We start from the raw sequence: 14,419 nt of genomic DNA on the forward strand, positions 1-14,419 counted from the left end.
CCGCTACCAATGTAGAAATCTTCAGTAATCTAATAGGGGTGTGATAGGGGAGAACATAAAGCATATTGGAGTGGGTTTCATTGAAACTGGGTAGATTAGAAATTGCAGACAAAGTAAAGATAATTCCTTTAAGTCATGGGTTGCAAACACAAGGCCCATGGCCGAATCCGGCCTCCACCTTGTTTTATCCAGCTCAGTGCCTTGTTTCTACCCTGTGGCAACACCGAGCTCTTGCCCCAGTTAAGAGATGGTTACATTTACACAGTCCTAAAATTATTTTGGCCCTTTGAAGGCAACTGTGAAGCTTATGTGGCCCCCAGTGAAAATGAGTTTGACACTCCTGCTTTAAGGGGTTTAGCTACAAAAGGAAAAGCAAACTGTAGCTAGCTAGCAGCAGAAAATAAGGTTGAGACTTTTTTTTCTTTTGACAGAAGTAACTGGATGCTTATAGACAGATTAAGAAGGTCTAGGAGAGCCGTCGCTGGTGTAGCTCAGTGGATTGAGCGCAGGCCTGTGAAGCAAAGGATCACAGTTGGATTCCCAGTCAGGGCACATGCCTGGGTTGCAGGCCAGTTCCCAGTGGGGGACACATAAGAGGCAACCACACATTGATATTTCTCTCCCTCTCTCTTTCCCTTCCCCTCTCTCTGAAAATAAATAAATAAATAAATAAAGAAGGTCCAAGGAGAAAGAAAATTGGAGTGATACACTTGCGTGGTGGGGAAGGAACAGAAGCTAGGATTCAAGGAGGGGTACTGACTTTGGAGAAAATCACAGAGAAGTCACTGATGGGAAAAGGTTAGAGTGAAAAAATGTATCGGCACAGATCTGGTCCATGAAGGAGATGTTAGAGGGGGATCTGAAAATTCTCTTTTGATGCCTTGAGCATGTCAGAATAGGAAGCCAGGTCATCACCAGAGAGAGTAAAGATGAGAGAAAGGGGATTGGTATTTGAGGATAGAATATAAAGGAGAAATAGCCATCCAGGAAGGAGGAAGAGTCGATGAACCAGGAAAGTAGTCTAAATGGGTAGACAATTTAATGGGAACACATAATAGAGACTTAGTAATTATTTAATGGATCACTAAAGATAGAATTTTTGGCTTTCAGTTATGGAACTAGTGCTGGGAGAATGCACACTCAAAACAATTAAATTGTTCAAAGTTAACAACACAAAAGAAGCTTTTTCCTAAGTTTCAGATTCATCAAATATTCATAGTAACCATTGTATTCACAACATATGTGATTTTCTGATGATCTACCATATGAATGCCTTAAGAAAGTTAATTTTATTGGGCATTAAAGAGACTCAGTATCTCAGATTCATCAACTTCTACCCTCCTATTATTTCTTAAAAACCTTTTAAACAGATTTATTTGTTTACTTTTAGAGAGAGGGGAAGGAAGGGAGAAAGAGAGAGAAACATCAATCAGTTGGCTGTTTCTCACATGCCCCCATACAGAGAAGAGCCTCATACGGAGAAACTCCAGAGTAGTCCTAGAGGGAGGAAACCTATTCTAACCCCATTATTTAACTTGACTTTAAAAAAAAACTATAAAATCAGGGAGAATTTTTAGCCTTCAGGTAAAGTAAATTATGTTCTAAAATATTAATTTAGTGCTTTTCTTTATAAAGGAAATGTTGATTTTTCTAAGGACACACCAGTTAAGTCCACTTATCTAGCTTTCAATGTACATTTTAAGTATCCTACTCATGTTACCTGACTTAGTTCTCACAACCTCCATATGAAAAGGTGATACTGTTACGACCTTTTCCATTTTACAGATGAGGAAGCTGAGCATCAGAGAAGTTAAAGTAACTTGCCCAAGGGAGCACAGCCAGCGATCTGAGGAGCTAGGAATCAGAACCTGGCTGCCACTAGAATGTCATTAACTGAAACTGTCCCCCTGAGTTTATGCAGAAGCTCACTCCCCAAATTCCGTACCTCAGGTGTGTCCACACCATCCCTCACTGCCAGAGCTGGCAGACAAATTTGGGTGCAGCCACTTGGATTTAACATATCTAAGAGGTGTACGTCTGTATGTATGTGTGCCCACGCACACCTTTTTCCAAATAAATAACTATGTAATTACATCTAACATTTTTCACCATGGCACCAAAGTAACCATCAAGAGAAAGCCATCTATAGAGCTGGCTGTTCCAAATCTCTACATAGCAACCAAGCAGAAAATTTTGCAGACATTCTCAGTGGCCTACTGGGTGACACTTTTAATTGATACAAAAGGCAGGAGAGAGGGATTCTATAGGGTTTACCTTGGAGGCTTCAAGCCTTGACAGACTTCTTTCCTCTCAAGCTTATCTTGTCGTGAGTAGGAGACACTCTGTAACGGTCACCACAGCATCTTTACCAGAAGATGGCAGCCTCTTCTAACTCAGGCTGAATGGATCTCTACCTTATGCAATAGTTCAGAGGAGGCAATGAACATGTTTTGCTGGGAGACTAAAGAGTGTGCTAACCACTTAGATGTCACTGTGCTGTGTGCAGGCATAGTGTTGGGTAGGAAACTGGCATCAGGAATAACTGTTTCTGACTTTGAGATGTTGTTTAACACATTGGTGGAACAAGAAATACAAGCAGAAAATATGGGTAGAGGGATAGGAAGGAAGGGATAGGATTGGAATGAAGGAAGAACAGTTAGCCAGAGCCATTGCAAATGGAATACTGCAGACAAAAGGGACAAGAAAGTGTCTTAAAAGAAAGAAAGAAATATGAGGAAGTGTGTCACAAGCATATGTTCATGATACAATCTTTCCCTATAAAGTCAGCCAGGCAACTGCTCAGCTAGCTGTCTGCTGAGCAGCCTGGCACCAACAAATAGATGAGTCACACACAGTAACTGTGCTATTCACTCAGCTTTTATTGAATGCAGCTTCACTCAAAGTAGAACATTGACATATATTAATATCCTTCTCACACTCTAACAACCTAAGAGAAATATAACACACACACAGAACAATCGATGGGGGATAATGAACCTGAGTTCCAGAGTCTTAGTCTGAAGGTTTTGGAGAGAGCATGGTGGGCAAGGGAGTTATCTGTATCTTGCAAGGAAGGATCTCAGGAGCCAGGTGGGCTGCAGGGAAGACAAAGTCTTCAGTCCAGCAGGGCAGAGCCTCCAGCAGCTGATGCCAAGAGAGATCAGCGTGGCATGGAGCAGTACTCTGGTGTGTGGAGCTCAGCTGATTCAGCAGTGGTCTGGAGTCTGCCTCAGTTCTGTCGTGAAAGTGGTACACTCCAGTCTTCTGGGTCTTTTGTTAAGTGTCTTGGCACCCCTGATGGCAAGTGGGGAATTTGCCCAGGAACCTATCTGTGGGTGGTCCTGCTCTGCATATGTGACTCTTCTGCCCACCTGTGCAGATATCTTACGTGTGTTTCCGTGCCAGAAGTGTCTGTTCTGACTTAGTTTCCCTCTTGAACCAAAGTGTCATGGCTGACTGACAGTCTTCTTGATTGACATGAGTGACTCTACTTTATCCTATCTTGATTGGACCAATGCCATTTTATTGATCCTGCTCTCCACAAAGTGAAAAAAGTATTTCTTTGAACATACTTGTTTTAAATTTAGAACTATAGAAAGAGCTGTGCAAGGAAATTATTAAAACTATAAGACTTCAGTTACCTCATTTGTACATTTAAGCTCATTGTACCCACCTTAGAAAACAGTTTTTCAATGACAGAATGAATAGAAAGGTCTTAGCAACTAAGGTCTTTTATAGTAATGGATAACTCTTCAAGTTGTTAGGATTAAATAAGTTGTCACAACACGCTGGTGGTATTGTCTGACATTCCTTTCAAGCCTTCCAGAGATGTCATCATTACCTGTGTTTTAACTGCCAAAGGATGTATCCATTATGGCAATGGTTAAATTCTTTGACAAGGAAATAAACAACATTTTATTGAATATAAGGTAGCAGCATGTTAAACTATTTTTAAAGCTTAATGAGTGTTGGGAACTATCCTGCCTGGTTTCAGAAGCTGTAACCCCCTATGGCTAAGGCTGAGTGAGAGATCTTGGGACAATAAGCCACTAAGGAAACAAAGTTTATCTCCCTGGCAGGGGCACCACCTCTGCCCCCTCTACTTCGCCCTACTTGGCCCCAAGCCTGACCAGTTAGCCAATGACAGGTAAGATTCCTCAAGGGAGGGATGACCTAAAACAGGCATGGTCATGAAGGGGCCCTCAGGGAAGGACTTGGGGGGCTATAGCAAAAAGGGGTGATGGACCCTCACTCCTCAGCTTTGACACAGCCTGAGTCCTCATTCTGTCTGCAAGAAGTCTCCTAATTTCTTTGGCTGCCTTACTTCCCCACCCTGACTTAAGCCTGAAACAAAACTGGATGTGGGTGCAGCCCTGTTCCGGAAAGAATGGTTCCCTTGGGCAATCAGGCCTAAGAAAGAATGCATAAAATTCTATGAAACCTACTTTGCTAAAATCCTCAATTTAAATGATAAGGGCCCAAGCATGAAATCGGTTTGTTCCCCAAAGCTTTATGGCCCTCTGACCCTGACTCCAAATAAGCCTTCAGAGTTCTTTGAATGTTATCTATTGTTTGATCATTATTGCCTGACAATGATTGACGAGCTTTACAAATACACCCCATATTCACACGCAAATTAAGCCAAATAAAAGCCCATTGAAGAACAGGCTCCTAGCCCTTCTCCTTTGAGAAATCGGCCACCTTTCCTCCTCTAACAGACCATGTCTTGGTAAACTTATTCTCATCCATGGTGGCTGGGCAGGGGCAGGGCAGGGTGGGGAACTCTTCAGGCAGATACCTCCCACAAAGGAGCCCTGGCTGATGTACCTCAGTAGATTGAGCGTGAGCCTGTGAACCAAAAGACTGCCAGTTTGATTCCCTGTCAGAGCACATGCCTGTGTTGTAGCCAGGCTCCAGGTAGTGGGTGTACAAGAGGCAGCCACACATTGATGTTTCTCTCCCGCTCTTTCTCCCTCCCTTCCTCCCTCTCTAAAAATTAATAAATAAAATCTTTAAAAAAAACAACCTTAATGAGCCCTGGCTGATATAGCTCAGTGGATTGAACACAGGCCTGAGAACCAAAGGGTTGCTGGTTCGATTCCCAGTCAGGGCATATGCCTGGGTTGTGGGCCAGGTCCCCAGTTGGGAGCATGTGAAAGGCAACCACACAGTGATATTTTGCTTCCTCTCTTTCTCCCTCCCTTCCTCTCTCAAAATAAATAAAATCTTTACCAAAAAAACTTAATGAAAAATATCTTAGCAAAATTTGTTCCACAAAGGATGTAGCACCCAAAATGTACATATCAGTAACTAATTGAATATAAGAAATATCCCCAAAGTCAGAAGTGAATTTTTTTTGGTGTATTATTGGGCAGACTTCCCCTTGAGTGAAAAGAAGACAGCACAAATAGCTGGCGATAGGTGATCATGTAATGAATTGCTCTTATGTGTCAGGATGATACGATGCTTGAGCATCTCACCCTGTCAATTATTTCAAGTATAGAAAAGTCATATCAGAAAGAAAGGATAATCTGGCATCACATTTCAGTGAAGGGAGTAGTCCCTAAATTCTAGAACATAGATTTTATTTCTCCCACAATAATTGCTTAAATATGGTGAACATTATTTTTAAGACTCAGCTTTATTGATTAACTAGGAAAGCACACCCAAGTTAAAGCATTCTCACATAAAAACACTTTGTGTCTCCTGGGAGTTAGTATATTTAATTTTAACTTCTGCACAAATTTTAGTCTCTGGCACATGTACACACTTGTCTCTATTTTTTATTCTTACTAAAAATATATAATAATTTCCAGAGGTTCATATCAAATAGATCAAACTATTGTCATTGAGGACATATGGCTCAATTAATATATAGAACAGGAAATAGAATTTAAATGGGTAATACCAAGTACCATATAGTTAACATAAGATTAATAAGGCATACTTCTAATAAATAATACTATTTAAAAGTGCACCTTCATTGAATCAGAACCATCATTTGAATTAAGGTTTTTTTTAAGGATCAAGATACCTAAGACCCCGGGGAAACGAAAGGCAACCATACATTGATGTTTCTCTCCCTCTCTCCTTCCCTTCCCCTCTAAAGATAAATAAATAAAATCTTAAAAAAAAAAAGATACCTAAGGAAATGTTTATAGCAATTATTTTTTGTACCAAAAAAAAAGCCCCAATGTTTTCCAACAAAATTCATGATGTCAATTTCACATTTTCTTTTTTCCTTAAGGAGGGAGTCAGTTTAACCAGAACATAGTAATCCTAACTCTTCTGGCGTTGCCTTGAAGTCAGCAATAAAAGGACTGGGATCCAATTTTATTTCATCTGTTGAGACTGGTGTAAGCCACACTGATTGCCTAAAGAAAGAAAAAACAGAAAGCAGCTAGTGTGCATGTGCTTGGCACCAGGTCTTTCTGAGGCTGACCTTAGAGCCAAGTTATTTTCCTTTTCATCACTTTTGAACACCATAGTCACTGTCAGTTTGGTGTTTTGGTGGTGCAGAACAGGACCTGTACCTCCTGGAGGAAGGTGACATAATGTCTGCATTAGCAGAATGCCCAAGTGTCCAGACTTAGACTTTTAGGTCCTAAGAATGGCAAATGAAAACTGTCAAAAGCTTCACCTGACCCATTGCTGTGTGTGTGTAGTGCTGAACCCCTCAGCCTTTGTTTTGCTCCATTAACATGAGCTAAAGGGAAGGTCAGAGGCTTTCAACAATGTGAATGCACTTAATGCCACTAAATTTTAAACTTATAATAAAATGTACCATTTAAGCCATTTTGTATATATTTTACCATAACAAAAAAACAATTCTTTCTTACTCCCCCCAATAATACTCTGATCATGCTAAAGGATACTGCACATTAGCTCTGAGCTCCAAATTCTTTGCTTTGGTGTTAACTATTTTCATATATTAAACAAGGACAGAATTCTCCTGTGGTTTTCAGGTGGTTTCCAGATTTGTCATTCAAGTTTATACCACTCAGTGCACGTATTTCACTGAAATGGTCAAAGTCTACCAGGATAGCATTCCACTGGTCTCAGAGTTCAATGTCGGTCCTTTTAGGATTCAGTGTCTCAGTTTCACAAAACCGCAAGCAAAGTACATTTAATTATTAGGCTGATAAGCTCTTCCTTTCATGTACCTCTGTGACTTAGTATTAAAATGAAAAATTGAGCCCTGGCTAGTGTAGCTCAGTAGATTGAGCGCAGGCCTGAGAACCAAAGGATCACAGTTCGATTCCCAGTCAAGTCACATGCCTGGGTTGCAGGACAGTTTCCCAGCAGGGGATGCACAATAGGCAACCATACATTGATATTTCTCTCCCTCTCTCCTTCTCTTCCCCTCTAAAGATAAATAAATAAAATATTTTAAAAATAAATAAATAAATGGAATAAAATAAAAAATTGCTTTTCTCTTAAATTTTTAGCTATTTACTCTCCTAACATGGACATGTACCAGAAGACAGTATTATGGAGAGAGCTTTGAAAGGTAATATCATGCTTGATTCTCTTACTTACTAAAGTGACTCTGCATATTTAATGACTGTGCTTTGTAGTTCAGTTACTATAAAATAACTTAGTCCCTCTAGATTCCATATGTTTTGATTCTAAAATGGTTATTATATTACAAAAGATAAGAGTATTCATTAAAATATTTTTGTAAATGCTAATTTAGTGTTTGTTTAGAGATAGGCTTATAGGCTTATGGGTGAATCAGATAGTATATGCTTCTGCAGAACTGTCTGATAAGGTGAAGTGAAGGCACTGGAAAGCGGTCTGAGCTATCGGACTCACCTAGAGGTGGAACACTGCAGAGGAATTATTTGGCAATGGCAATGTAGATCCCTTGGGTTATAGTACAGCTCACTTTGCAAGAGGAGAATATGCTCTGACACAACCTAGGAGAGCACAAAGATCAAGTAGAAGGTACTTATTGTGGGAGAGGAGTCATACACACATACGAACAGGAAGTAGAAAATATTCAACCTCACAGAAATGGCTATTTTCACTTTTAGGAAACTGTGAAGGTCTGACAACCCCCTGGGACAGCAGAAGTTGTTAGCTGGAAGAGTGAATTTAAAGTGTCTGCGGGGGGCAAATCTGAATAGTACCTCTAAGTGACCTAAACTGCCATTTAGAGCCACCTTTGTGATTTATTATTGAAAAGGTTTTCAACAGTTCTTTTGAGAGAGATAATTTGGAGGTCAAATAATACAGTGGTTCAAAGCATAAGCTTTGAAGGATAACCATCCTGGTTTGGCTTCTAAACTATCACCAACCAGCCCTGCATCCCCGGGCCAATTTTTAAAGCACCTTCCGAAGCTCCAGTTCCCATCTTTCCAAAGCAGAGATAAGACCTTATTCACAGATGACTGTCATCATTAGTAATTGGCATGAAATATTTTTGTAGTATGGCTACACGGTGTTTAAATTCAAAAATCTGTTTTAAAAGATAACATGTCAAGATAACAATGCAGTTGATTTGTGCCAGCAAAATAGTTGACAGATTTTATTCCAGTAAAAATCTACTCCCCATATTGATATATGTCCTCACAGAACATGGGCAGGTTCAAATGACATAAGGTTGAATGTGATAAACTGGCCCAGGACTGGGGACCTTCCATATTAGGAGCTTTCAATGAAATTTACAACTGTCTGCTAAGTTGTGGTGAAATTCAATTGTAGCCTGAAGATAACTTAAGGTCAGTTCCCTTCCAGTCTGTTAATCTGTGTTACAAGGTCCTGTGCACATAGATGGCCCATATTCATTGATTGGTAAGTAGGAACTGTGTTGTTATCTATTCATAAATCATTATAACCAGAAGCAAAACTTGCTCTTAAAAAACAATTTTAGCCCTGGCTGCTGTGGCTCTGTGGATTGAGTGCCAGCCCGTGAACCAAAGGGTTGCCAGTTCAATTCCCAGTCAGGGCACACGCCTGGGTTACAAGCTGGGCCTCAGGTAGGGGGCACTCAAGAGGCAACCACACATTGGTGTCTCTCTCCCCTCTTCCTCCATCCCTTTCCCTCTCTCTAAAAATAAGTAAATAAAACCTTAAAAAAAAACAATTTTTGCACCAGCCATAAAGGTCTAAAAAAGTATTTATAAATTGTCTTTACAAATAATCACTAGTCTCACCTGTGTCCTGATGCCGCAATCAGAAATGAGATATATAAAATGATACACATATGTTTCAATCCGAGTCGCAGGACAACCTGATCCCAGGTATAATTCCTCAGCCAGTATATACTGATGTCCACTGCAAGTATTTGGGACAACTTGGACCATCATCCAGTCCAGAGAACAAGTTATTTTCACTACAGAAAGAATCATAAGACAAAGTGTCAGATGTGTATTTATCTTTAAAAAGTGCTCAAAGGTTATTCAGTTCTGACCTTTGTAATAAATAAAATATAATTAATTGATCATGAATCTATCCATGAAAGGCAAACACAGCTTATAATATAGAAAAGATTTTCACATTACCATTATCTCCTAAAATATATACACAGTTATTTCCCCAAATAATTACATTTCAGTAATTTCACAGGGAAGAAAATCCACACACCAGAAGAAGAAGCACCATAATCATAGAGCTCCCTCCTCTTAAAGAAACTAGATTCCAGGTGGTCTTGACTTCTGGCCAAAATGGAGGCATAGGTGGAAACATTGTGCCTCCTCGCATAACCAAGTTTAAAGACAACAAAGTTTTAGTAACAAAAACGCAACCAAAACACAGAAAATTGAACTGTACAGAAGTCTGACAACAATGAAGCATTCAGCCAGACCAGTAAGAGGTTGGAGTCAGCGGCTGGTGGAATGGAATCGGGCAGGCAAAAGCGGCCTGACTGACCCAGGAGCGCAGGCCATGGTTGGAGGATCTAAGGTGTGGGGTTGCAGTGGGCAGACCCAGTGGGGGCACAAGGTGGCTGGCTGAACGCGGTCACACATTTGTGAGCAGGTAAACCAGGCAAAGGAGTGAGCAGTGAGACAGACCACACAGGCTAGGGCCCCAGTGCCAAGACTTAAAGCATGAAAGCATTGATTGGAGAAGCTTCCAGGCTCACCAAGAGTTTGTTGGAGAGACCCACAGGGTCCTGGAGGGTGCATAGGCCCACACACCCAGGAGCCAGCACCAGGGAGAACCGGTTTGCTTGCAAGAAGCAGCAGAGGGGACCGAAATCCCAGAGAGAGCTGAACAAATGCCATTGCCCCTCTCCGACCCCGCTCCCACAAATCATGGAAGTCACAAACAAATGTAAACACATACCATGTTCATGGATTGGAAGAATTAATATTATCAGAATGTCCTTACTAACCAAAGAAATTTACAGATTCAATGCAATACCTATTAAAGTACCAATGACATACTTTACAGACATAGAAAAAACACTTCAAAAGTTTATATGGAACCATAAACGACCCTGAATAGCAGCTGCAATTTTGAGAAAGAAGAACAAAGTAGGAGGGATCGCAGTACCTGATACCAAACTGTATTACAAGGACACTGTAATCAAAACAGCCTGGTACTGGCATAAAAGCAGGCACATAGACCAATGGAACAGAAAAGAGAGCCCAGAAATCAACCCAACCCTCTACAGTCAATTAATATTCGACAAAGGGGGCAGCAACATAAAATGGACTAAAAATAGCCTCTTCAACAAATGGTGTTGGGAGAACTAGATAGCTACATGCAAAAAAATGAAACTCGAGCACAGACTTACACCATACACCAAAATAAATTCAAGGTGGATAAAAGACTTAAATATAAGCCATGACACCATTAAAGTCCTAGAGGAGAACATTGGCAAGAAAATCTCAGATATTTCATGCAGCGACTGTTATACTGATATGTCCCTTAGAGCAAGGGACATAAAGGAAAGAATAAACAAATGGGATCTCATCAAAATTAAAAGCTTTTGCATGGCTAAAGAAAATAGTATTAAAATAAAAAGACACCAACTGTATGGGAAAACATAATTGCCAATGATACCTCAGAAAAAGGTTTAATTCCAAAATATACAAAGAACTTACACGACTCCACTCTAAGAAGACAAGCAACCCAATTAAAAAGTGGGCAAAGGACTACAATTATTTTTAAATGCATAATAAGTAACAGAGATAAAAAGCAATCTTAAATTAGATAGCAATACTTCCAAAATTGGAGAACAAAACATAATGAAGGAAAAAAATTTTAATTTTGAAACAATATAGAAGGCAAGAGAGACTTCCGCCAAGATGGAGGCATAGGTGGAAACACCTTGCATCCTTGCACAACCAAATCTAAAAACAATAAAGTTTTAACAATAATAAACGCAACCAAACCACACAGAAAATCGACAATACAGAGTCCAAAAACAATGAAATGCTCAGCTAAACTGGTAAGAGGGGCAAAGCCAGCAGAGGAGCAGGTTGGCCAAAAAGATCCCCGCCCTGGGTGGTGCACAGGCAGCTGAGTGCTCGGATCCCAGGTGCGGGCCAGCTATGGGCGGACACAGGGAAGAGGCGCAGCTGGCTGTCTGTGGTCAGTCGAGCATTTGCGTGCAGATAAACCAGTGAAGAGGCGAGCATTGACACCACACGGCACAGGGCGGCAGGCTCGCACATTTCCGCTCAGATGAACAGGCGGGGGCAAGCAGTGGGACGAACTGGGCGAGCAGAGAGGACCGCCATTGCTCCCTTTCTGACCCCGCCCCCACATACAGCATCACAAACCAGCAACCTGGGCGGCCCCACCCTGCACAAACAGATAAAAACATGGCTCAAAGAACAACTCAGAGCCCCAGAGCTGATAAATCTAAGCGATGAAGAAATAGCAAAACTTTCAGATGCACAGTTTAAAACACTGGTGATCAGGATCCTCACAGAACTGGTTGATTTTAGCCACAAATTAGAGGAATATATGAAGGCTAAACTAATTGGAATGAAGGCTAAACTAATTGGAATGAAGGGAAACGTACAGGAAACCAATAGTAATGGAAAGGAAACTGGGACTCAAATCAAGGGAGTAGACCAGAAGGAAGAAAAAATGACCAAACAGAAAAGAATGAAAAAATAAGAATTCAAAAAAATGAGGAGAGGCTTAGGAACCTCCAGAACATCTTTAAATGTTCCAACATTCGAATTATAGAGGTACCAGAAGGGGAAGAGGAACAGTCATGAATGGAAACCTTATTTGAACAAATAATAAAGGAGAACTTCCCCATTCTGGCAAAGGAAATAGACTTCCAGGAAATCCAGGAAGCTCAGAGAGTTCCAAAGGAGTTGGACCGAAGAAGGAACACACCAAGGCACATCATCATTATATTAGCCAAGATTAAAATGAAGGAGAGAATCCTAGAAGCAGCAAGAGATAAGGGGACAGTCACCTACAAAGGAGTTCCCATCAGACTGTCAGCAGATATCTCAAAAGAGACCTTACAGGCATGAAGGGGCTGGAAAGAAGTATTCCAAGTCATGAAAACCAAAGACCTACAACTAAGATTGCTCTATCCAGCAAAGTTTTCATTTAGAATGCAAGGACAGATAAAGTGCTTCTCAGATAAGATCAAATTCAAGGAGTTCATCATCACCAAGCCCTTATTATATGAAATGTTAAAGGGACTTACCTAAGAAAAAGAAGATAAAAAAGATGAACAGTGAAAGGATAGCAAACTCACAGTTTGCTGTGAGCAAACTCACAGTTATTAAGAACCACACCTAAAACAAAAGCAAAGTAAGAGGACAGCTAGATCAGTAGTGAACCATAGAAATGAACATCACGTGGAGGGTTAGCAACAGGGGAGTAGGAGAAGGAGAAGGGGGGAGAAAGTACAGAAAATAAGTAGCAGAGACAGTAAATAGAAAATAGATAGGGGGAGGGTAAGAATAGTATGGGAAATATAGAATCTAAAGAACTTGAGACAAGTATTCATGAACTAAAGGGGGGAATGGTGGGGGAGGGGGTGTGCGGGGTGGAGGGGAACGGAGGGGGGAAATAGAACAAATGTAATGGCATAATCAATAAAATAAAATAAACAAAAAATAACAACAAAAAAGAAGGCAAGGAAAAGAAAAGACAAAAAGCCAAAACAAACAAAAGAACAACAAAGTAAACAATAAGCTATGCAGAAGAATATATCAAAGAAATATTCAAAAAAGGAAAATAATCTAGAACAACCAAAATGTTCACCAAGAGAAAGGTAATGAATAAACATGAAATAAGCAGACTAGAAAATAGCAGATAGCTGCAGAAATAAATAAACCAAAGCAAAAATTCCCATATGGAGTAAAAGAGAAAAGCTGACTTTGGCTGTAAAAATTTCTAATAATATTTATGCAATTTATTTTTAAAAAGTAGAAAAAACGAAGAGGAAAAAAGAGACACTTATTTATCCTCTTTAGGAACTAAGTTGACAAGTAATTTGGACATAATTTGTCTTGCCACACTAACACCTGAAGGAGACAAATTATGATATTGTAAATATTTTTTTCTATTAAAAGCAGATGGACAGATGGCCAATAGACATATGAAAAAACGCTCACCATCACTGACCATCAGGGATGTGTAAATCAAAACTACAGTGATATACCACCTCACATCTGTCAGAATAGCCATCATCCACAAATCAACTAACAAACCATGTTGGTGAGGATGGGGAGCAAAAGGAACCCTGTGGTGGGAATGCAGGTTGGTACAGCCATTGTGGAAAACAGTATGGAGATTTCTCAAAAAATTAAAAATGGAACTGCCTTGTGATCCAATGATTCCACTTCTCAGAATATAGCCAAAGAAATCTGAAACACTAATTTAGAGGAATATATGCACCCTTATGTTCATTGAAACATTATTTATAATAGCCAAAATTGGAAGCAGCCCAAGTGCCCATCAATAAATTAGTGAATAAAAAAGCTGTTGTACATGACACAATGGAATACTACTTAGCTATATAAAAGGGTGAAATCATACCTTTTGCAACAGCGCAGATGAACATAAAGCATATTATGCTAAGGGAAATAAGTCAGAATGATAAATACAGATACCACAGGATTTCACTTATATATGGAATCTAGTGAACAAAATAAACAGGCAAAATAGGAACAGACTTATATGTTCAGAGATCACACTAACAGTAGTCAGTAAGGAGGGGTATTTGGAGGCTGAGTGAATGAGGTGAAGGGATTAAGTAATAAAAATTGGTAGTTACAATATAGTTACAGAGATGTAGTGTGCAGCATTGGAAATGTGGTTGATAATGTCATGATAACTATGTACGAGACCAGGTCGTGCTTGGGGAAGAAGGGGGACCACTCTATGGAGTGCATGGTTTTCTGGCTGCTTAGCCGTGCATCTGAGACTGGTACAGAATGATAACAAATGCGGCCTGTGATCAAAAACAAGTAGAAAAATGTTAAAATAA

The 14,419-nt window shown here is 40.1% G+C and overlaps 1 protein-coding gene across 1 annotated transcript; it reads right to left on the minus strand.

The window, feature by feature from the left end:
• Positions 1-6,259: 6,259 nt before the first annotated feature.
• Positions 6,260-13,557, minus strand: OOSP2 (oocyte secreted protein 2). Its single transcript, XM_053659046.1, has 4 exons — positions 13,545-13,557; positions 9,159-9,337; positions 7,816-7,919; positions 6,260-6,374 (listed from the first exon to the last, which is right to left on the minus strand). The coding sequence occupies exons 1-4, from the start codon at positions 13,555-13,557 to the stop codon at positions 6,260-6,262; spliced, it is 411 nt and encodes a 136-aa protein (XP_053515021.1).
• Positions 13,558-14,419: the final 862 nt, after the last annotated feature.

This window comes from Artibeus jamaicensis, unplaced genomic scaffold, assembly GCF_021234435.1.
Source record: "Artibeus jamaicensis isolate MK-2021 breed Jamaican fruit bat unplaced genomic scaffold, CSHL_Jam_final scaffold_614, whole genome shotgun sequence".
NCBI lineage: Eukaryota > Metazoa > Chordata > Mammalia > Chiroptera > Phyllostomidae > Artibeus > Artibeus jamaicensis.

What these genes read in the sequence shown, in the direction of transcription:
- OOSP2 (XM_053659046.1), bottom strand. An exon ending in ATTGCGGCATCAGGACACAG is followed by an intron (nt 7,920 to 9,158) that starts GTGAGACTAGTG and finishes GTGCTCTCCTAG; the next exon opens with GTTGTGTCAGAGCATATTCT. An exon ending in CTGCAGTGTTCCACCTCTAG is followed by an intron (nt 6,375 to 7,815) that starts GTGAGTCCGATA and finishes TTCTTTCTTTAG; the next exon opens with GCAATCAGTGTGGCTTACAC.